We start from the raw sequence: 23,027 nt of genomic DNA, 5'->3' as shown, positions 1-23,027 counted from the left end.
ATCCATGTCTTTTGGGGCTTTCCCCTTGCCCTTTTAGAGCCTTCTACTTAAACCAAATCACTCTTGCTAACTAGTCTTGGTCTACGCTGCCATCTAGAACTATATATATTCTTTAAACTAGGAATCTCTTTATTTATAGTTAGCAAGTAGTGAAACTATTTTAAAAGTAAAGTTGCGTTGCTAGCTGGATATAAATAAAGGAAATCATTTGCTTGGTTGTTGTCTTGGTCTCTAAGTTGGAATCGAGATCCCTAGCAGTAGGAATCCGGACCCTAACAGTGAGGATCAAGATCCCAAATTTGAAAATTGAAATCCCTTGAAGATCCCTTTCTTGGAGTGCTAAAGCGAGATTCTAGAGTGGGATCGCCACCTATGTTGGGAGATTTCGCTAACCATGGTTTCACATACTGTATTTGTTTGTCTATTGAGAAATGCAGTTACCATACTTGATTGTCCCTTGAGACAATAACTTGATCATTTTAGTTGTAGAGATGCTTTGCATGGGAGGGCAGGACGTTAGGAACAAGTAAAAAAAATAAATGAAATATTGAACGCGGCAGACCATTCCTTGACATCATAAATAAGATAAAACCATAGGAGGAATTCAAATGTTTCTCAAGAAAACTGGGTACTTGCTGATGTGAAATTCATGAAATCATTAAAATGAAATTGCTTTTGGTGAAAATGTTGGGCTTGGTTTCTGGCAAACATTGCCTTGAGCAATTGTGTCGGACTAGACTTTATCCTGTGAATTATTTCCGCATTGTATTGTTGATGATATCTTTAGTACAAAAGCATTAGACATTACTCTAGTGCATGGGCTTGATAGTTGTAGACCACTAGACCTTTAAATAATTAATCTTATGGGATAATCAAAGATAGGGAATATATCATTCAAATGGTCAAACTACCTCAAAGAATCAATGAGGTGTTAAATCAACAATTTTACCAAACCTTCTCGAGAGTTTAGTTAGAAAACCCTTAAGCTGCCATTATTTCAAGTTTGTAACCTTGAACAAGCAAGGGAATTTTGGTAACATGACCCACTAAACCTACTTGAGCCAAACAACTTAAGGGCCATGTTTTTTCGGGTTTCAAACGCAGAACATGGATTTCCATTAAAGAATTGATTTGCTAGTGATCTACCATCTTTGTACGTTGTTGTGTCTTGGGAAATACTATACTTGGAATACGGAATATTATGCATCACCAGTTCAACATTCTTCAATAATTTTTGTTTCTTTGAAGCCTGACATATGTTGTATGTATTTGTAGGTCCCAATAGATTCATGTGTTGTAGGAAGTGAGGATTCTGCTTTCTTACAGCAGGTGATGCAAATGGAATTTTTAGAGGTCCTGTTTGGAGCTTTAGTTTCTTATGAATCAATATATGTGGTTGTTTCAGTAATTTTTCTTGTAAATGTGAAGTACAGGCGTCTTATATAACAGGAGGTGTTTATCAGAAGCCTCAACATCTAGATGGACTTTTTCAATGTTTGTCGGTAGGGACATGTGATTCCTGTTGTTCATTTAGTCCAAGATCATTGTGATGCCTACAAAAACAAGTACTATTAACTGGTTAAAGTTTTATAAGTTGATTTCCTTGAAATATGAATGTAGTTGACAATTTCTAGCTAATCCAATGATTTATTTGCATTTGAAATTTCTTCTTTGCCGTGCTTAAGCTTTGAATGTTATACATTAGGTTCATACTACTTCATAACTTCTGCACAAGGATGGGACTTTCCATGAAAGTTTTACTTGTAGCATTCACTGTTGTATAAATGTTGGGAGGCTCCGTTTTGTATGGTCTCTTATTTGCTTGTTATTTAAAATGAGGCAGTTTCCAGATACTGTTCAAGTATAAATTTCGTGATGCTACAGAACCCCGGATAGGCAAGTAAGTAGTGTTTCATGTCTTGAGTTTCATGATTTTGAATGCATTCTATCACTGAAGGAGCCAAATTGTACGGGCAAAAACTATAGGAAAAAAGCATTACGATACTAGAATACCATAGAATTCTAAAAAAACCACCGTCTGCCCCGATCTCGGAATGATGGCAAATAATTGGGTATCGGGACTTTTTTTAACAAAGTATTGGTCATGTTCTTCAATCTAGACTTTAATCAACAGGTTGACAACCTTCGTAGCAGTAATTTGTAAGGAACAGATATAATGCACATGATGTGCTTTCTTTGGGAGGGATTTATGTCCAACTTGCATATGCTTCAGCTGCTCATAAAAAACTGGACTGGAAGAAGTCTTCATAGCTCTAGTATGTCACTATTTTTGAAGAAATTTTTGTGGCTCTAATATCTCATTGCATGTATGATGTAATAGTGTATGGAACCAAGACTAAGGTACAACACTTCATACATTCACTTATAATTGACAATACGACTTCAATTTTGCACACAATTACATGACATATGACAACTTTTGACTCAATTACAACCACATAAAATCAAATACAGCCACTCAAAATACATCCACACACTTTCAAGACCAAGGGTTAGAACTCAATTTGGGTCCCTTTACAAAAATCCAACAAGAGTATGCATGAGCATACGACGCATAAACTAGTGCTTTTTAAATTTAAGCACTATACACAATTACAATGCAAACTTATACGTGAATTTCTATTACAAAATAAAACTCAAATCTCCCAATTACAAACACAAATATGCTCAAGTACTCAACGAATTATGATCATGGGAATCCCATTGGAGCTCAATGTGTCCGGTTTGCAGCCAAGGTCTTATTAACATACCATAGAGTGACTATATGGTGGTAATTCACAATTTATGCCAATTTCACTTCATGTTCTCAAAGGGAAGCATTGAGAATATTTCATCTACATTTAATGTGGCACTTCAATGGAGAGAGGCATTGAGAAATAATGGATCCAAGTATGGGAAAAATCATGGGAGAAAATACGCTCATAAACACCTTCAACTTGATAGGAAATTAATTGGCATCGCATGGGAAGAATTTGACAGTGTCCCTTGCAAATCACCAAATTAAACCCACCAAAGAGGTGATTTGATTGACTGATTTTGGATCGAAAAATCTCAGTCAACTAAATCTCCAAAAACTCAACAAAAGCTCCATTTAAATTCAACTCAATCAACTAGAGATCATAGGCTTAAGCTCATAGATTAAATTCAACGTAATTGATCATCAATCAAGATGAAAGGATTGATATACCTTGCTGTAAGTTGAAATTACAGCCACCAAATGCTTCAAGGATGAATTTGAAGAAGATCTCTCCAAATTGGGACACCATGAAGCCTTTAGAATAAACTCCAAGCTTTAGGATGGAGCTTTAACGGGCCTCATAGCTTAATCCTATCTCTACACTCATTATCTACATCTCACGTTCTCACACTACACTACTCTCTACAAAACACAAGAGAGGAGAGTGAAAACCCTAGGCTAGGGTGCACAACACTAGAGAGGTGTGGTCAAAATGAGATAGAGGTGGTATTTAGAGGCTAGTGTAACATGCTTTTAGATGAGTTAATCTTGGCATTGATGCCAATCATCTATGGCATGAGAGAAGCTTGATCCTAGCCACTAATCACTCATCATGCCATCTTGATGAGTGGATGATATTTAATATCCTTATCCTCCCATAAAGCGCTAATTTGTTCCAAATTCCCTTTATCAATTCACAAATTAAAATTAACATTAAATTCTTCTTACTCCTACGAATATCCATGCTTAATCACTTTAATTAAATGAAAAAACATAGACAAGGGCTTGCCCTTATAGTACTCTAGCACAAATTCTAGAATCAATTTGAATTTAATTTTTGCTCCAATTTCAAGTCACATGGATTTGCATGTACACCCAATCACATAATGCCACATGGGTAGGTGGTTCTATGCACAATTATATATGTGCTTAGGGTTTCAAGCATAATATCTATACCCTTTTCAGAGCTGTCCCACATGTGCACTTAACCACCAATCCCACACATTAAACATGTGCTCAGATGAATTTTCTTAATTTTCCAAAATTCACAAAATACTCATAAAAAGACACATTTAACAAAACAACAAATGACAAAGGGGTCCCTCTATGGGGTTGATGTCACCCCCATGTCATCTCCACATGGGGCTGATGTGGACCCCACATGGTCCCACATAGCACCCATTGGCCACTTGGGTGTGGGACCCTTATGGCCTGTCCTTGATTGTCGTTTGTCCAAAATGACTCCTAAAAACTCCAATTTTGGCTTAAACAAATCTTTCCCAAAAATAATTAAAGCATATTCCATCAATATAACACAATTTGGCATCATATAAAACCATTAATGAGGGAAATTAGGATCCTATGGAAATGAATTGGGCATCTGAGTTTCCACTTGCCTAGACCCAGAATCAATAGTGACCTTTTCAGATTGACAAAGAAGCCAATACTCATATTGTTCGACAGGAGCTCATACTTGGCTTATCAAAGTCAATGCAACATGTGGCTCGGGACTCTCAGGTTGTAGTGGATTACAGGTGTACTTATGAGGACATGTACTCTAGTGAATGCAGGGATCTCTTTCAGCACATTTGCATATCTCTTCCTAGTGGATCTACTGGAAGACTGGCTTCCCATTTGCGACTATACATGCACAAGTTATGAGAAGGTCACAAGGTCAAGGATTTAGGTTTATGTCATCTCAGAGCCTTTACCATCTCGTACAAGGCTAAAACCGCACAAAATATTCAAGTTCATATCATACACAATGCTCTGGCATCACGCAATCATAATCATCCAAGGTTTATCCCAATTATTTGGGATTTACACAATCATGAGGCATAAATAAAAAATAGACCATAACTAGAGATAACCCTTAATCCTCCGGTGCTTCCCATTATATATATATATATATATATATATATATATATATATATATATATATATATAACTAGAGAGAGTTGTGAAGGGTGGATTTATTAATTTTGTAGTCAATTTTTTTTAAAAAGTTACTTTTGTGGGACAATTTTATAAATATTACTATAAGAAAAAAGATATTTTTCTCATCTCCATAAGGGGTAAACTTGAAATTTTAAATAAAGGTCAAGGGCACTCTACAAATAAAGTTCGAGGACACTAACTTCCAAAATGCCATTGTACTTTTGTGAAAATTTCAAATTTGGTCTTGCTTAATGGTAAAATTACTTATTTAAATAATTTTTTAATAATAAAGTAATGATTGTTTTGATAAATACACCCATCACAACCCCTTTTAACTTGAACCTTTGTATTTTGAGGGGTTGTTAACTCTAGACAAACCCTATATATATATATATATATATAGGAAAACTCTTCCCAACGATTATAGGGGAAAATGAACAGTGATTTCGCCTACCCTCATCACCATCCAAACTTCATCGCACGGTCACTTTTGTCCGGTAGTGTTCCATTTTTCATTTTTTTTTTACTAATCGGAATGATCTGAAATTTGGAGCATGTGTACATCTTAGTGAGGCGCACCTAATAAAAATTAGAAAAGAATAATTCGTAAAATATAAATTGACCAAAATACCCTCAAAAAAGGTATTTCGGTCAATTTATATTTTACGAATTATTTTTTTTCTAATTTTTATTAAGTGCGCCTCACTAAGATGTACACATGCTCCAAATTTCAGATCATTCCGATTAGTAAAAAAAAATGAAAAATAAAACACTATCGTACAACTGAGACCGTACGATGAAGTTTGGATGGTGATGAAGGTAGGCGAAATCACTGTTCATTTTCGTCTATAGGCGTTTTGTAGTATCTTCCATATATAGATATAAAATATAATAAAATAAAGGGATCCTGTCAGCCCATATGCTGATGCATTAATATAACTTAACTCAATGGGCTAAATTGAATCTTGACCATTTGATGCTCATAATCATTTTTTATCTTTGAATTTTAATTTTAATTTTTTACAAATTCAAATCATTTAAAATTTGGAGCATTTACTATTAAAAATTAGGTGCATCTAATAAAAATATAAAAATTATTTCACAAAAAATAAATTATAAATGGACTAAAATGCCTATGAAACTTTTAGGGGTATTTTGATCAAGTTATTTTGTGTAAATTATTTTTTAATATTTTTATTAGGTGTTCCTTAATGAGAAGAGCGGTAATTCTAAATTTCAAGTGATTTGGATTTGTAGACAACAAATTAAATTCAAATAGGAAGCTAAAGGGTATACTTTAGGGACTCTATATTTATATATGCACCCGGTTTCTATGTGGCCAAGCCTGCATTCCCGCATATGTACAAATGTAGGCCTCTTAAAAAAACTAATTTTGAGATGGATTTTAGGAATTAATTTTTAAGGACATGTAATCTCTAACACATGGAGATCATGAATATGAAAAAATAAATAAATTTTAAAAGCTAAAAATAACAATTCTAACAAGAAAACAGTTGGACCGTTAGTTCCATTGTTTGTAGATGGAACACCTACTTGCATCCATCTTTAAGATTGATGCTTTACACTTTCTGGGCCGCATATGAAGAAATGCGGTCCAGCCAGCATGAAACAATTTTCCTATATATATATATATATATATATGTGGGTTATGTTAGGGTGCTCACATTATAGAATAATTTATCATTGTACTCAACAAACATTGGACATATATATACCCTTGTTTTGTACATGGAGTATTGTTTTAGTAAGGGTATTTTTGGTCATTAGGAGGGGTGTGACGTCATTTACATGGCGTATGATGTCATCTACATGTACATTAGTGGCATTTAATGCTCCACTAGTTGAATTACGTGCGTTGCACGTATGTAATTACTTGTAACAGATTAACTAAATTTTCAATGATCAAAGAGATCTATTAATAAAAAATTTGGTTTATCATGAGTCCTTTTAGATTATAAGAAATTTTTAACTACATTTATATGGAGAAGTAGTTATATGGAGAAGTAGTTAGAATGACAATGATTTTGAGTTCGTACCATTGTCATTCTCAATATTACATGAGGATCTCCTCTATGAGTGGAAAAAATTATTGTCATTGGAGAATTGGTTTGATGATGAAGGAATAGTATTTGTCATTGGTGTAGAAACACCTCGTGAAATATTAGTTTCTCCAAAAACTCACTAATGTTGTGAAGTAGAGTAAAAATTTGTAATTATTTTCATTCCTTGTAATTTTTGTTTATTATTTTTAACTTCAAATAGAATGTCCGTAAAATAAGACCATGTACAAATTAATTCAAAGCAAGTACTTGTGAAATTTTAAAAATAATAATAATTGTGTACCTTGAGAAAAGCAAGGTTTCTCTTATAGTTAAAAATTAATGTGTTTCTCAATCTTTATAAAATGGGAAGAACACCTAAAAAATTATAAACAAAGATAATGCAAAAAGAAAATAAAAAAAATTACTACGAGTTACCTTCAATATAAATACCTAAAAATGCAATGAACACCTAAAAAAAGTTATTGAAAATACCTATTTCTCAAATTAAGATATTGAAAAAAATCTCTCTCTCTCTCTTCCTAAAATCTCTACTTTTCCTCTCTTCCTAAAATCTCCATTTTTTCTCTTTTCCTAAAATCTCTACTTTTCCTCTCTTCCTAAAATCTCCATTTTTTCTCTTTTCCTAAAATATATACTCTTCACGCATAAAATATTAGGAAAGGGTGGAGATCCTCTTTTTTCTATTTTGAATAAAAAAAGTTCTTCTATTTCTCCATAAGATATAGAAACAATATCTTTCTCTTCTAAAATCTCTACTTTCTCTCTCTCTCTCTTCTTAAAATCTCTTCTCTACACACAAATTTTAGTTTCTCTCTTCCCCTAAACATGGGGAATATGTCCTACAACCTCTATAACATTAGGTCCCTTCTTATTTTTTGCGCTACATGTCCACCCTTTAACTCTTGCTTAATAATGTAGTATATATATATATATATATATGTATATTTATTAGATTGAATATTTATTATATATAATATGAGTAATGACACTATGAGACCCTCCCACACCCATGTGAGTAGAATTCCAAAGGATCACCATTAAATTGACACAGATCTTTAGAAAAGTTATCGCATGGGTGTGGGACTTGGGTGAATGAGTTTATTGATAACTTTTCTATAGATTTATATCAAAATTTAATGGTGATCCTTTGGGGTCCTACTCACATGGGTGTAGGAGGTTCTCTTAGTATCATTACTCATATAATATTTATATTATTATATTATAAATAATATATTTATTATATTTAATATATTATATATATTAATATATTATTATTATGTATGATATAGATTTATTATATTATATATAATATATATATATATCTTATATTCTATTATAACAAATATTATATTATATGTTATACATAATACAAATATACAAATATTATATATAATAATATATTATTGAATATGATATATATTTATATTATATATAATATATGAGTAATGATCTTATGAGACCCTCCTACACCCATGTGTGTAGGAACCTAAAGGATCACCATTAAATATAGCACAGATCTCTAGAAAAGTTATCACATTGGTGTGGGACTTGATTTTTCTAGAGATCTGTGCCATATTTAATGGTTATCCGTTGGGGTCCTATAACATGGGTGTGGGAGGGTCTCATAGGATCATTACTCGTAATATATACATATCTTATATTATATTATATGTTATATATAACACGAATATACATAATACATTTTATTATATATTATATAATGTTATATATATTATATAATGTTATATATATTAAATTTATATTTATATTGTTAATATATATGTAATATTTATTAGATTAAATATTACATATATAGTAATATTATGTTATTATATATGATTTATATGTATTATATTATTTACAAATTCTGTTGAATCATTGAAAATTAAAATTCCATAATTCTATATTTGCTGTGAGATTACTGCAGTGGTTAGAAATACTGTGTAACTACATGTAACATCTATTAAATGCTAATCATGAACTTGGTGTGTAATTTTGTTAGTGAGTCATTCTCAGTTCCATACCTTTCTACCATGGATTATGGAAAATCCCAAGAGTGTGCCATGAAGGCCATGCTTAATCCTGAATTTTGTATTGTGATATTATTATCCCTTAGGATGGATATTATCTCTGTGGATCAGTAATGCGACAGATCATACCCCATGCCTTTATTGCTTGATTGCTTAAAGAGAGATTCTTAGATGCGAGAGAAAGAGCAAATATGTTGCAGCTTATGGATTTGGAGAGTAGAGAGATAAAAGACAGAATCATATGATCTTGAGGGTAGAGATGAGATTTTTTTATTTTAAATATCGAAGGATAGTGACAATAGAGATAGGTATTCTGATTTTGAATAACAATTTACCATCATCAGTAAAAAAAAAAAAAAACCACAAAAAGGAAATATCATGAAAATAAATCCTACCATTCTCGCACCTATCCCATCTGAAAATAAAATTTGCAAAATTGCAAAAACTTGACAAAAATAGGGTTCACCATAAATCAGTATATTCATTTTAAATAATATTAATACTTTCCCATATTAATATTATATAAGCTGATGTCCATGCAGTTTCAGCTTTGGAACATAATGATACTATATAAAGTGAAATGAGGCCCAAATATATAAAGCTGATGCCCAAAAAAATTAGATGGGTATCTCAATTTATCCATAAACAAAATCCTAAGATTCTTTTATGCAAAATTCACTACAAAAAACCAGAAGAATAACATGAAGGGCATGCACTAACCATCAAAATTCCTAACATATACTTAACTCAACTTCTCACTTCAAATAGCCAAAACATTGATTAAAAAACTAAAAAGCCATCCATGAACAAAATCTTAAGATTCTTTTATCCAAAATTTCACTACTAAAAACCAGAAGAATGACATCAAGAGCATGCAATAACCATCAAAATTCCTAACATATACTTAACTCAACTTCTCACTTCAAATAGCCAAAACATTGATTAAGAAACTAAATAGCCATAACTTCCTTAATTCAAATAACAAACTAACAACCATAAATCAATAAATTTATGAAACTCCTCTTTAAACAGAGAGAGAGAGAGAGAGAGAGAGAGAGAGAGAGAAACGAAGCACACCTTGTTGAAATATTGAGAGGGGCACGTGAAACTATTTTGAGAGGTTAAGAGACTTCTATTTATAAGATTTCTAAATCTAATTAGGATAGAAGCTTTAACACAACGTAAGATATGGAATCTCTCTCTCTCTTAGCGTGAGAGAGATATTTTAGGTGAGGAAATAGTAACTATAGATTTTAAGATATAGGTGAGATATAGATTGAGCTCTCTCTCTCTCCCACCCCTGTCTTCCTCTTCTCCTTCCTCTCTCTTACACGTACTCTCTCTCTTCAAAATCTCTCGTAAATCTCTCATTCTCTGTTTCTTGCACGTACTCTCCCTCCTTCGCAAAATCTCTCCAAAAATCTCTCATTATCTCTCTTGCGCATGTTCTCTCTTGCACGTACTCTCTCTCCTTCGCAAAATCTCTCATTATCTCTCTATCTTGTGCATATTATCTCAAATAAATCCTACTAAAATGTTGATTTCCTTAAGTTTTTTATTAGGAGATTATCTCTTATACTCTTCTTAAAATAAATACTATTTAGGAAACGAGCTGGGGTCGTGGTGGTAGCATCCCCACACCCAGTTACCACATCTTGGTATCCATTCCTACCTTTGATGCCTCCAATTAACACCTTCAAAATGTAACTCCCCCAATCTATTGGAAAAACGGGTAGGGGCATGTCTTCCCCACTGAATTACCCAAAAAAAAAAAGTGATCCTCTTTTCTCTACTCGTCACGTATAAATTTTAGGAAAGGTTTGTCTCTCTTGCATGTACTCTCTCTCTCCTCAAAATCTCTCCTAAATTCTCTCATTATCTCTCTCTCATTTGTGCATATTCTCTCAAATAAATCCTACTAAAATCTTGATTTTCTAAAATCTCTCTTTAAATATCTCATTCTCTCTGTTGCATGTACTCTCTCTCATTCTCAAAATATCTCCTAAAATCTCTCATTATCTCTCTCTCAGTCTTTTGCATATTCTCTCTTCTATGTATTTTCTCTCCTCAAAATCTCTCTTAAACTCTTTCATTATCTCTCTCTCTCTCTCTTGTGCGTATTCTCTCAAATAAATCCTACTAAAATGTTGATTTCCTAAAATCTTGTATTAGTAGATCTCTTATACTCTTCCTAAAATAGATACTCTTCACGTATAAAATATTAGGAAAGGGTAGAGATCCTTTTTTCTCTACTCTTCACGCACAAATTTTAGGAAAGGGTTGGATAAAAAAAATTCTCTTATTTCTCAATAAGATATAGAAACAATATCTTTCTCTTCCCAAAATCTCGACTTTCTCTCTCTTATTAAAATCTCTACTCTACATATACAAAATTTTAGTCTCTCTCTTCCCCTAAACATGGGGTATATATTCTACAATGTCTATAACATTAGGCTCCCTTCTTATTTCGCGACATGTATCCACCCTTTAACTTTTGCTTAATAATGTAGTATAGATATGGGTGACGTTACACCCATGTGGATGATGTCACACCCATCCTAAGGATAACATGTAATTTTGATATAATAATTATTTGGATTATCTCAAAAATCTATTTTCATATCTAATTGTAAAATTTTGAACTCAAAAAATGGTTAAAATCGAGTAGATCTATAAACATATGAAAATTTTGAAAATGGACGGTCTGGATAATGTGTTCCAAGATGAACTATTTATGGGACTCAAAATCTTTTTTTTTTCCATATTCATACATCTCATTGTTGAGATGATCAATTAGAGGGTTTTTTAGCATTAAAACAATATTTTTCGATAGATTTTTGAGGTGCATATAGTTCAACATTTTAAGGTTGCAACCTTATATAAACTTTTTCATATATATATATGGAAAACTCTTCCCAATGCCTATAGGCGAAAATGAACAGTGATTTCGCCTACCCTCATAACCATCCAAACTTCATCGTACGGTCACAGTTGTCCGGTAGTATTTCAATTTTATTTTTTTTCTATAAATCCAAATTACTTGAAATTTGGAGTGTGTGTACATCTTAGTGAGGCACACCTAATAAAAATATGAAAAAAATAATTCGCAAAATATAAATTGACAAAAATGACCTCAAAACTTTATGAGGGTATTTTCATCAATTTATATTTTGCAAATTATTTGTTTCATATTTTAATTTGGTGCGCCTCAGTAAGATGTACACACGCTCAAAATTTCAGATTATTTCGATTAGTAAAAACAAAATGAAAATTGAAACTCTACCGGACAATTGTGACCTTGCGATGAAGTTTGGATGGTGATGAGGGTAAGCGAAATCATTGTTTATTTTCGCCTATAGGCATTTTGCAGTATCTTCCTATATATATATATACATATATAAAGGATAATCTACAATTCACAATCCTTAAAAATACAAAGGTTAATGTTAGAATGAGTTGTAAATGGTGGATTTATTAACAATGTGTTTTTTTTTTTGAAAAAAAGTTATTTTTTGTTGCATCTTGCTTGTTAAGTTAGGGTGTATATATAAATATCACTAAAAAACAAGAGATACTTTGTTATTTTCATAAAGGATGAATTTGAAATTTTTTCTAAAGGACAATGATATTCTACAAATAAATTTTTTTTTGATAATGTATATTCTACAAATGGAGTTCTAGGATACTAACTTTCAAAACACCATTGTACTCTTTTAAAAGTTTCATATTTACCCTTATTTAATGATTAAGTTGCTTATTAAAATAATCTTTTAAACAAAAAGTAATGATCTTTTAATATTACACCTATCACAACCCATTCTAAAAAAAGAATTTGTATTTTGAGAGGTTATATATATATATATCTAAATATATACATGGAATAGAATGCTGCGCCGTTAAAAAACAACATATCCATATGATGTGTAGCTGAGAAGGATGAGTGGCAAGACAAGAAAGGATAGAATTCATAATGAATACATAAGAGGGAACTTAAGGGTGGCTCCTATAGACTTAGGTGGGCTGGTCATGTGTAGCTTAGACTTAATGCAACACTGGTTAGCGAAGGTGAGTTGGTTCAAGCAAAAGGCTTTAAAAGGGCAAGGGGGAGGCCCAAAAGGACATATAGATGATATGGTAACTAATGGTCTGACTAAGAGTGTGACCTTTGATAGAGAAGAATGACAAAAAAAGAATCTTGTAGCCAACCTAAATGGTTGGGATAAGGCTTGGATAATACACACACACACACATACATACATACTGGTCTCATGACTCTCGGGTTTTCATGACTCTTGGTCCCAATGCGCAAGATCCTAGAGTCATGTCACTCTCTCTCACTGTGATCAAGAGCTATGAAAATGTTGGGGTTTTAAGGCCTTGAAAGGCCATAGCTCCAACATGATGTATAGCATGACATGTTGGCTAAGGATCATAGATAAAGTCTCTTGCTTCTTCCCATGCTTGAGATGAGATTATATTGACATTCAAAGGCAAGCTGCTTGTGGATCTATGACTAGCTAGACATTTAGTCTAGGGAGAATTTGAGCATGATATTAGTTGGAGAGAAACAGGGGGAGAGAGATCAGAGGTGCACCTTGATGTGGACTGAATGTCATAAACGCTACATGGAAATGCCGAGTAGTATGGCTGCTTTGGAAATTCCACGAATTCACCCACATCATGTATGTACGGTATTTTAGGATTCCTTGCATGCAATCTTGTCATTGAGTACTCACATTGTCGTCTGATTTTGGTGGACCACCTTAGAGGTAAATGTCGCCTTATATCCCTTTGATTTAATGAACTCAAGAGAGAAAGTTTTACACATAAATCTGCTGCTAAAGAATGCGGACCAAATGAGATTGATATTTCCTCAAAACGATGTAATAGAAAATTAACACATGTTTTCATGTGAAATTGCCTTTAAAGTTGGGTTTTATGTTGTGCTATATTGTTTTTCATCATTACTGGTTAGAATGATATCTTCAACTAAAATAATGATGATTTAGGTAAAGGAAATTTTGAAAATTGAGGGAGAAGTTTTCAGTAAGACAAATAAAGATGTAGGACAATAACTAGAAATTCTCAAGCCAGGCTCCTAGAATTTGTTGTAGTGAATAAATCACCTAGTGAATAGGCCATGGCAATGAAAAATCTAGAATCTTGAAGATTGGGTAGCGTCTGCATAGGGGCTTTCCTTCGTGGAGGTGAATTCTTCCCATCTAGTTGATGATATAGCCCATTTTACTTTATTCAATTTCAAGTTTCAAACTCATGTATGTATGATTTTGAAATACTACAACGCAATAACACACATAAAACACCTTGAAAGTATTTTTTTAAGGATTCAGTTTGTATAAGGCACATGTTCTACTGCACCAGATGTGGTAAGCATCAGTAAGAATTCAACCACCCAAATAATGTAACGGTTATTTGAATAGTTGATTGCTTCAATAGTTTGACAAATAGTTGTACTTCTCATATGCAATTCAGTCTAATCTTTTAGAAGTTGTATCAATATCAACATAATAATTAACTGCAAATTGCTTTTCACACTTTTCCGTTATTGAATGATTGCTGATATGTGAGAGGGGAGTTTCCTAAGTTTTTTTTTTTCCCTTCAAGTTATGTGACTCAATTTCTATGTTTACTAGTTTTATATTTTATAATGCCACTCCGTTGGTTGTCACGCTTTTTGTGTCAAACCAGTGGTCCAATACTTGAACTAAGAGGCCATCTCAGTCACTGCCAAAACCATAAACTCGGTGAGCCAAATGGTCAACTCTGACAAACTCGGCAAAGCTTTTCACTTTTTTGCATGAAGTATTCAGATAAGAGCAAAACACATGTAATGAGTTGAATCAACAGCGCATCTTATTTCAAAAGGAAAAACAGTGGGCACATCTCATTTTTTTATTTTTAAAACTAGCCCACAGGATGAGTCGAATTACTCGGGCTACTTTTCATTACTTGAAAGGAAGCTCTTGTTACTATGTAAAACATTGGTGGAAAGAGATCATGCAATTGAAGCTGCTGCTGGCTTTCCCTTTTTTTTTTTTTTAATACCTTTTGATGAATAATAATTTATTATAGGTGCATGGAAGTATACAGACTTATACGCTACAATGCATGTAAGGCTGAGCACACAGATGGAGGTGTATACATCAAGCGGGAGAGAGAGAAGAGAAAAGAGACATAACAAAGAAGAAGGTATCAAGTGGGAAGAAGGGGCTCTGGAAACGAGTATGCTAATGATGCGAAATGTATAGAGAGCTCAGTCCCTCTTCTTTCAAGTATGGATCATCTCATTAGTGTCTGAATGCATATTAGCTGGTGGATGTGCATCAGCTATGGTATCTTGATGCAATGATCTCGTCAAAGATACTCTGCCCAGTGCCATTGAAATGGGGACTTTCTCGCATCCAACAAAATGAAATAAAGAGAATCACCCTCAAGTAATAGAGGCACATAGGAAAGGATCTTGTACGGCCTCAGTACAATGAGTGGAGAGAATACTTGCTTAGATTGTTGGTGTTATGTGGCCATTTAAAGTCTTTATGAGAGCATGTACTAAAATCATTTATAGTGATATGTTGGCTTTGGTGGTAGTGTGGTCTAGATTGGACTGTGAGGCATTATTAGTGCCGTGACTCACTTGAGATTTGATTGGCTATGGCTGAAGGTGCTGTCTAAAACTCGTAGCCTTGGGCATTTTGTGCAGAACCGATAAGGTTTTCGATATGGGGTTATCCCTTGATGAGGTCAGAGTTGTGCCCCCTTGTGTGTGATGGGTGGCTGGAGAGGATAGAGGCCAAAATCCTCATCATTACCGTCACACGTCATGTACATTAAGTAACTGTCTGGGAAGCAGCCCTCTGGATGAGGGTGTGTGTTGTGTACATGTACTGAAGAGATGACTCTCTGCAACATTGGATTGTGTTGGAAGGACCATGGTGCATAGTTCTGGAATGGGGCTTAGATTTATCCCTAGGAAGGGACCTGTAATCCATGGACTAAGATTGGGTATCCTACATTTATTGGCTGAGTTTGACAGTCCAATTATGAACCTTTGTGAAGGGTTACGGGTCATAGGAACTCTTGGATCAGTTTGAGAAGATGCAGTGAGATATGGTTTCTAGAAAAGATGGAGTTCTCAATGCATTTGTTATACTCCTAACTCGTTGAATCCAATTCCTATAAAATCTTCTTTAATATGTTTTAATTATATTTCAGATAATTAAAATGAATTTTTAGAACTCTCTGGATATTTTATTTTATTGAAAAAGATTTTTAAATAAGAAAAATCAATTTTCTGAATTTATTAATTCAGAGACGAAAATAAAATATTTAATGAATTTATAAAAATCTTTTTATTATTCTAAAATATAATATAGGGTGTGGGGGCCGATTGGAACTTTGGGCCCACAACAAAAAAGCCCACTAGTTGGGGCGTGGGGCCCACATGGCCCTTAGTGTGTGGGGCACCACACTCCCTTCTTCTTTCCTTTTTGGTGTGGCTTGTGTGCTAAGCCACCTTCTTGATTGAAAAAATAAAGGAAAGTGTTAGGTAGAGAATTTGATTGATTTCAAATAGGAAAGTGTAGGGATTAATTGAAATTGATTTGCAAAAAGATAATATTTTATCTACACAATATTTGATGATAATAAAGTTATGGAAACTGAGAGATAATGGTTTCACCTCATTCCTTTTATTCATGATGGTTGATCTAAAGAATGAATAGATGATATCTCTTCACCCCACAGGTCTCCATGATCAAAGATCAAGATTGAGTCTCATAATGATGGCAAAACCTTAACCCCAAAAGCCCTAGCCTCTATATTATAAATATTCTCCTTGTATCTACACCTTTTGATTAGCCTCTCTCTCTTTCTCTGAACCCTACGGCAGGTACGCCCCTCTCTATCTCTCTCCCTGTCTCTCAACTTAGCTTAGGGTTTAATTGTAGAATGTGGAACCCTAAGAGGGGGGGGATGCCCAAACTAAAAAGGGCCACACCCTAGCCTATGTGCATTGAGCTTTACTCATGTTGAGCCTTGATCAAAGTTCTATCCCATGTGATACTCTCAAGAGGTTTTGCTTAGGCTTCCCGAATTATGCAACAAGGTTGGACTGAGATCTCGTGTGCCATTGGTGGAGACCCAATGTGGGGTGTACGAAGTCTTTGGGGATAACCTGATGCAAGGTATTTGATATTACTCTATTTAATGCTTTCTTGAATTCATCATAGTGTTAAGTAATTTTCAGATTTATTTTATGAATGAGTTTATTCTTTGTGTTTTTTATTGATTCATATATTATATTTGGGCACTCGTAAGTAAACTGGGTGGTCAAAATAAAGAAAAAGAAAGAAAATTTTAAACGGTATACAGTTGCCCATGTCACATAGTCCTACTTTCATGGATAGAATAACAAAACCATAACATGCCCTAAAAGACATTCTCACACATTTTGTTCTGTCGTGCAAACCATAACCACAACAGCAGGGTGTGGATTGCGTGGGGAGCTATTACAATTGAGCTTGATAGCCTGTGATTTGGGGTTGACCATTTATGATGTCATCTTGATGGAGGTGCCGAAATAAGAGTTGTGCCGCTCCCCCAATCAATGATGAAATCCTCCATGTTGGTGTTACAAAGTTCTGGTAATGCTAACCATAAGATATGGAAAAATCTCTATTCTGCTCATTAAGGATGGCATGATGTGTCCTATGACTAGAGGAAATCCAAGCAGTTTGCTCCTTCCGATGGTACATAGTGTTGTCTTTTTTATTTTTTATGGGATATAAGTGCTACAACAAGCAACCCTTTAGTATCGTATGTGGTTCTCAACTTAGGAAGGCATGACTCATTTTGTCCAGATCAAACCTTGAAAATAGCTCCTCTTTGTGGTCCGATGTTGATAGGAAATACTATGGAACTGAAGGACACATTAACAAAGATGATCAATAGTTTAGCTTTGTCCAATGTGGCCAACCACCTAAAAGCCTAGGATGCGTCTATGAGAGCTAGTCGTGGAATGAAGTGAGCAATGGCTGGTACCTTGGAAAGTGCAGTTCTTATCTATCACAGGCATGATCAGATCGACCAAAGCTGCTAGCCTGGCTTCAAATCATTCCTGTTGAATGGTGCATGTTGAATCTATTTCTTCAAGACTGAGGAATACACCATTAATGTTTATTTTTATTCTTTTTCCAGGAAAATGGAAATTTTCTCAAGGGGTTAACTTGGCATCATCATCATCATTTTAGCCTTTTCCCAATTAATTGGGGCCGGCTAAGGGTTAACTTGTATGGAAACAATATAATGGTTGCGAGTTTCTTTTGTCCTCATACCCCCTGCAATACCTTATTATCATGGTATTATCATAACTTTTATGTCGTTTATTATGATCTCGTCTCCTGTACTCTCAAAACAATTTTTTTTTCCCTTGATGTCTTGAAGAGATAATCAGACGTTTGTTCCTTATTTTGTTGGAAACTTTGACCACCTTGTTGAGAAACCTATCAAATTAGCTTTACCTGGAGCAGTTCGTTGGGGCACCTGCCCTTTACTACCCTATGCTTCAATTCTTGTGTTCATGCATGTTACGTAATTGTTTGATTGCATTATAATTACATGACAATACTCACGATCAGAGACCGTTTAAAGGTTAAGGAACACATGTTCCTACATGCCTTCGAGCAGCATTTCTGTTTAAAGCAAACAGGGGAGGCATGAAAAACGAGGAAAAAGGGGAAGGAAAGAGGTGTAGTTTGGTGGAGAAGGGAGGGGAAGATGGTTGGCTTCTTTGGGATGGAAAGCAAGTGTTGTCTCTTTATTCCGTTGTCTATTATGAGTGCCTTAAATTCTGATAAAGCCTCCTTAATCTGAATCATATTTACTGGAATCTCTCACCCTAGGTGGCAATTCCGATTCAAAATCTCAAATACGCGATTCTTTCACTTCATGGAATCCATTTCCTTGAAGTCAGGAATCTTTATTCCATATTTTATGAATCTCGATTCCACTTTTGGAATCTTGGTTCCAATATTTCTTGAATCTCACTTCACGTTTGTTGAATCTCGATTCCTCATTTATGTATCTCGATTCAATTTTTTTTAGAATCCAGGTTCTCTCCATGAGTGTGCTTGTGACGTTAGAGTTTTAGCACTTCTTACACTAAGGCTACAACACTCTGAATTTAAACAAAAAAATTATTAATTTATTTTCTCTCATTAAATTTGAGATTTGAGTTCGATTTGTATTGCATTTCTATTAGTGCTAGAACTGCTGGCCATTTTTCAAAGATAATCAGGCTAATTAAGAAAGAGATTTGACTTCGATTTGTATTGCATTTCTAATAGTGCTAGAACTGGCAGCCATTTTTTAAAGATAATTAGGAAAGAGATTTTGTTTCGACTCGGATTACGACACAAAGCGACACAATGGCACAAACATATTTGCATTTTCAACTACAAAATATGAATTGTGTATGTTTTGTAATCACCATGACAAATTCCCTAGTGTACTGGGTGTCTGTTAATTGTACTTAACCCAAAACCCAAATCTCGACCTAAATTCTGTGCTGTAATTGAGGCTCAATCAAGGGGGAATCCTTGTTCATGTCTTTATGACCTTTGAGGAGCTTGATTCCAATATAAGGGGAACCATGGCTGAGCGTACTCAACGAGTTGATTCCAATATTGAGGGATTCTTACATAAGAGTACTTTAGGACCTTGAACCTTTTGGCCATGAAGTAAATTTTCTGACGATTTCTGATGCAGTTCAAAGTTGTGTGGTGTGCGATCCAATAAACATAGGAATCTCGACTCCAATTGGGTTGAAACTCGATCCCACAGAGATAGGATTTTTTGATTCTATGTAGGTTGAATCTCTTTTTCAAATTGGTATGAATCTCTATTTTAATTGGACTGAAACTCTTTTTCAAAGAGATAGAAGTCTTAATTGTGTTAGGTTGAAATTCAATCCCGATAAGGAATCCTGCAATTTCATGTGCAAACAATGATTCCGACAACAGAGTCTTCCAGCCACCCTACAATTTCGAGATTATGATGCACAAATCGATTGAAATATTAGGCGTTCCAACAACCATGACATGAGTTTCTTTATTTGTGAGTTTCTTTATTTGTGCATCTAGTAGGAGCAGTTGATCCCCAAAGTGCCATGCTCTGTTTATTATCGTTGTTGTTGTTATTGTTGTTATTATTATCATTATATTTATTATATATTGGGAAAATTTGTCAAAATACACTTGTCAACTAGTCATTTTAGTTCAGTTAGAATCCATTGTTATTTAACATTTTACACATTTTCAACTATTCTAACCCATGAACATGTGTATTTTTGATGGGCCTTTCAAAGTTAAATAAGCGATATGGGTAAAATGTTGAATAGTTCATCTCTTAGGTGGATTTTGATAATTTTGATAAACTTCTCTTTTATTCTTCATCCTAGAAATAATTCAATTACACTTAAAATCTTATGAAATGAATATCAATGCTTCAATAATTTCCTTTTTTCTCCTTTTTATTATTTATTTTGATAACTTGATATGTCATTGTCATGGTCTTTATGAGGCTGATTGAGGGAAAGACCTATTAATTGATGCTAAGCCATCCCAGTGGACTTACCCCGCGGCCCCACCGCACCCCACCCTCCCCCCCCCACAAAACAAAAAACCACTCAACAAAAAAGAAAAAGAACAGAAAAAAACAACAAATGCTTAGCCTAATCAAGATCCTTACCCCAATCCTGGGGATTAGCAAATCAACCAATGAAGTGCCATGCTTCCCTCAATGTGGCCTACTTAGAATGTGAAGTTTGGAATATTAGGATCTTGCTTCTCTTTTATTCTTATGCCCTCTTTGTCCTTGAGTGCTCTGCGGCATCATTGTTCACACTTGTGAATCATGGGCTCATGTTTTTATGCCATTGGTTAATGTGTGGGTCAGTGCCGAAGTTCAAAGTTTGATTTTCATTCAAGATATAATTTTTTTGTAGCAAACAGATTTTGGTTTAACATTGAAATTCAACTTCCTTCACTTTTTTATGTGTATAAACTGAAAATGATGGTTATCAGGAAATTAATGCTTAGTTGATATCAGTGCAGATGGTCTTTGCAACTGATTTGCATTCTCGGAGATTTTTGAAACTTCCTACTCCAACTGGAGTTGATTTCCGTGCCTCGTAAGCATTCTTATTTTGTGACCATACATCAGTGTGGCTTCCTTACCTCACCACCACATCTTGTATTGACCTTATATTGTACACTGTTTTCGTAAATTCTTGAAAGTTTTAAATGGAATGAGTTGGTTGATTGTTATTATAATTACTTGTATATTTTGTTCATGAATGCTAGGTAAATATTATTCTATTTGTCACACATCTTCTGTATTTGCAAGAATCTTTTGGGTTTGCTTGGTTCGCATGCATGATTGTGGTTGCTTTGTTGGGTTCAAGGTAGTCATGTGTACTTTATAGAACTCTTTTTTAGAGTATGGCTTGCAGTGATTTTAACATCCCAGTGCTGTCCATAAGTTCTGGTAATTTGATTCTTTACACGCTTTGGCTGCCATTTTGCTTCTCTTCTCCAATTCATGAAACAACTTGATGGCTCTGATTGTGCTTCGATGTACCTAGCATCCTGATTTCTTGATCAAACTGAAATTTTGGAGTAAGGAGAGCCTGTTTAACTAATAGCATTAACTTTTTTGTCTAGCTTGTAGTTGTTGGGATCAAAAGAGCATTGGAAGTGATAAAGGCATCTGGAGCAGAGGGATCCTGGAAGACTAGAAGATCTCTATGGTTGGGAGATGATGTATGTAGAGTGCATATATTGGGGATCGAGATCCCTAAATGTTAGGGATGGTGATCCCAACCTTTTCAGGATCTCGATCCTGACCTTTTGGGATGTTGATCCCAACCTTTGGGATTTTTCTCCTAAGCTTAAAGAGTATATATAGTCTAGGAGTATGCTATAGTTTTCTTACTAGGTTGAAAATCTCATTTCTTTTGCTATCTTGGTGTTTAAGGTGGAGATCAAGCTCCATAATAGTGGGGATCGAGATCCTGGAATTCAAAAATCGAGATCCTTTGAAGATCGCTTTCCTAACGAGGGAATGAGATTTTAGAGGGGGATTGCCACTTAGGTTGGGAGATCCCAACAATTATGGTCTAGTTTCGTCCATTGGCTTGTGATTTTGATGCTCTTGAATTCCTCAACATATTCGTAAGTTATTCAATGCTCCTTGATTGAACTCAGAGGGCCCATGTTTTAAATTCTTATTACTATGGATTGCTCCCCTTCAGATATCAATTTTTGTCTCCCGAAGACAAGAATGTAATTTTTCTAGCAATACTTGTTAAAGTCCTTTACTCTTCTGATACCAAAGCCACTTTTTGTTTTTGAGCTAACACTTTTAGACCGTTTTTCTAAGTGAAACTCGTGTCCCTGAGCACCACCTTGCCTCTAAGACATATCATGAAATGTGTTCGATCTTTGCTCCTTCACTCACCAATTTCTGATGAGGTGGATTGGTGCACACCTAGTAGCTTGAAACTAGGGTTTAGTAAAGAAGAAGATAGGGAAGGTCCAAAATTAGAGAAAGATGAAAAAACCAGAGGTAAAAGGAGCACTTGCTGCTCTAAGGTTCTGAACAAAAGTCCATAACATGATCCTCTATTATGCTTGAGTACATTTCTTATATAAGAAAACCCTAAACAAGACTTAATCCTGGGCATCCATCTAATCTAATTATGGCCATTTATTATAAACTTTAAGTGAATATAAAGACATACTCTAGAAATTACTACTTATTCCCCTAAGTGGATAAAAAGACTCAAATAAGTAAAAGACATAAAAGGATAGACTTAATGACTAATTTTCCCTTATACGGTTCCTCTTGTAAACTTTAAGCTTATCTCTCTTGTTTAGGTACTCGAGAGCAGTATTCTAGGCTACATCAGCTCCCCTTAAA

At 34.4% G+C, this 23,027-nt stretch overlaps 1 protein-coding gene across 49 annotated transcripts in view; it reads left to right on the top strand.

Moving 5' to 3' along the window:
* Nucleotides 1–23,027, top strand: part of LOC18423392 (basal transcription factor complex subunit-like protein) — an 87,580-nt gene that overhangs the window by 5,305 nt on the left and 59,248 nt on the right. For 32 of the 49 annotated variants that reach the window (XR_016053356.1, XR_016053345.1, XR_016053347.1 and 29 more), the window contains 3 exons: nt 1,276–1,329; nt 1,434–1,502; nt 21,161–21,237. Coding sequence is in view for 20 of the 49 variants with exons in the window: in XM_088863833.1 (XP_088719959.1) it covers nt 1,276–1,329; nt 1,434–1,502; nt 21,161–21,237 (200 nt within the window). In the remaining 29 variants the exon portion in view is untranslated. Of the gene's footprint in view, nt 1–1,275; nt 1,330–1,433; nt 1,503–15,122; nt 15,235–21,155; nt 21,238–23,027 lie in introns of those variants that run through there. The other 17 variants (XR_016053334.1, XR_016053335.1, XR_016053338.1 and 14 more) reach the window with 2 other exon arrangements.

Source organism: Amborella trichopoda, chromosome 4 (genome assembly GCF_054954075.1).
Source record: "Amborella trichopoda isolate Santa Cruz 75 chromosome 4, AtrichopodaSantaCruz75HAP2 v2.0, whole genome shotgun sequence".
Taxonomy (NCBI): Eukaryota; Viridiplantae; Streptophyta; class Magnoliopsida; order Amborellales; family Amborellaceae; genus Amborella; species Amborella trichopoda.
Note: the sequence above shows the minus strand (reverse complement) of the source record. Positions and strands in the feature narration are given on the sequence as shown.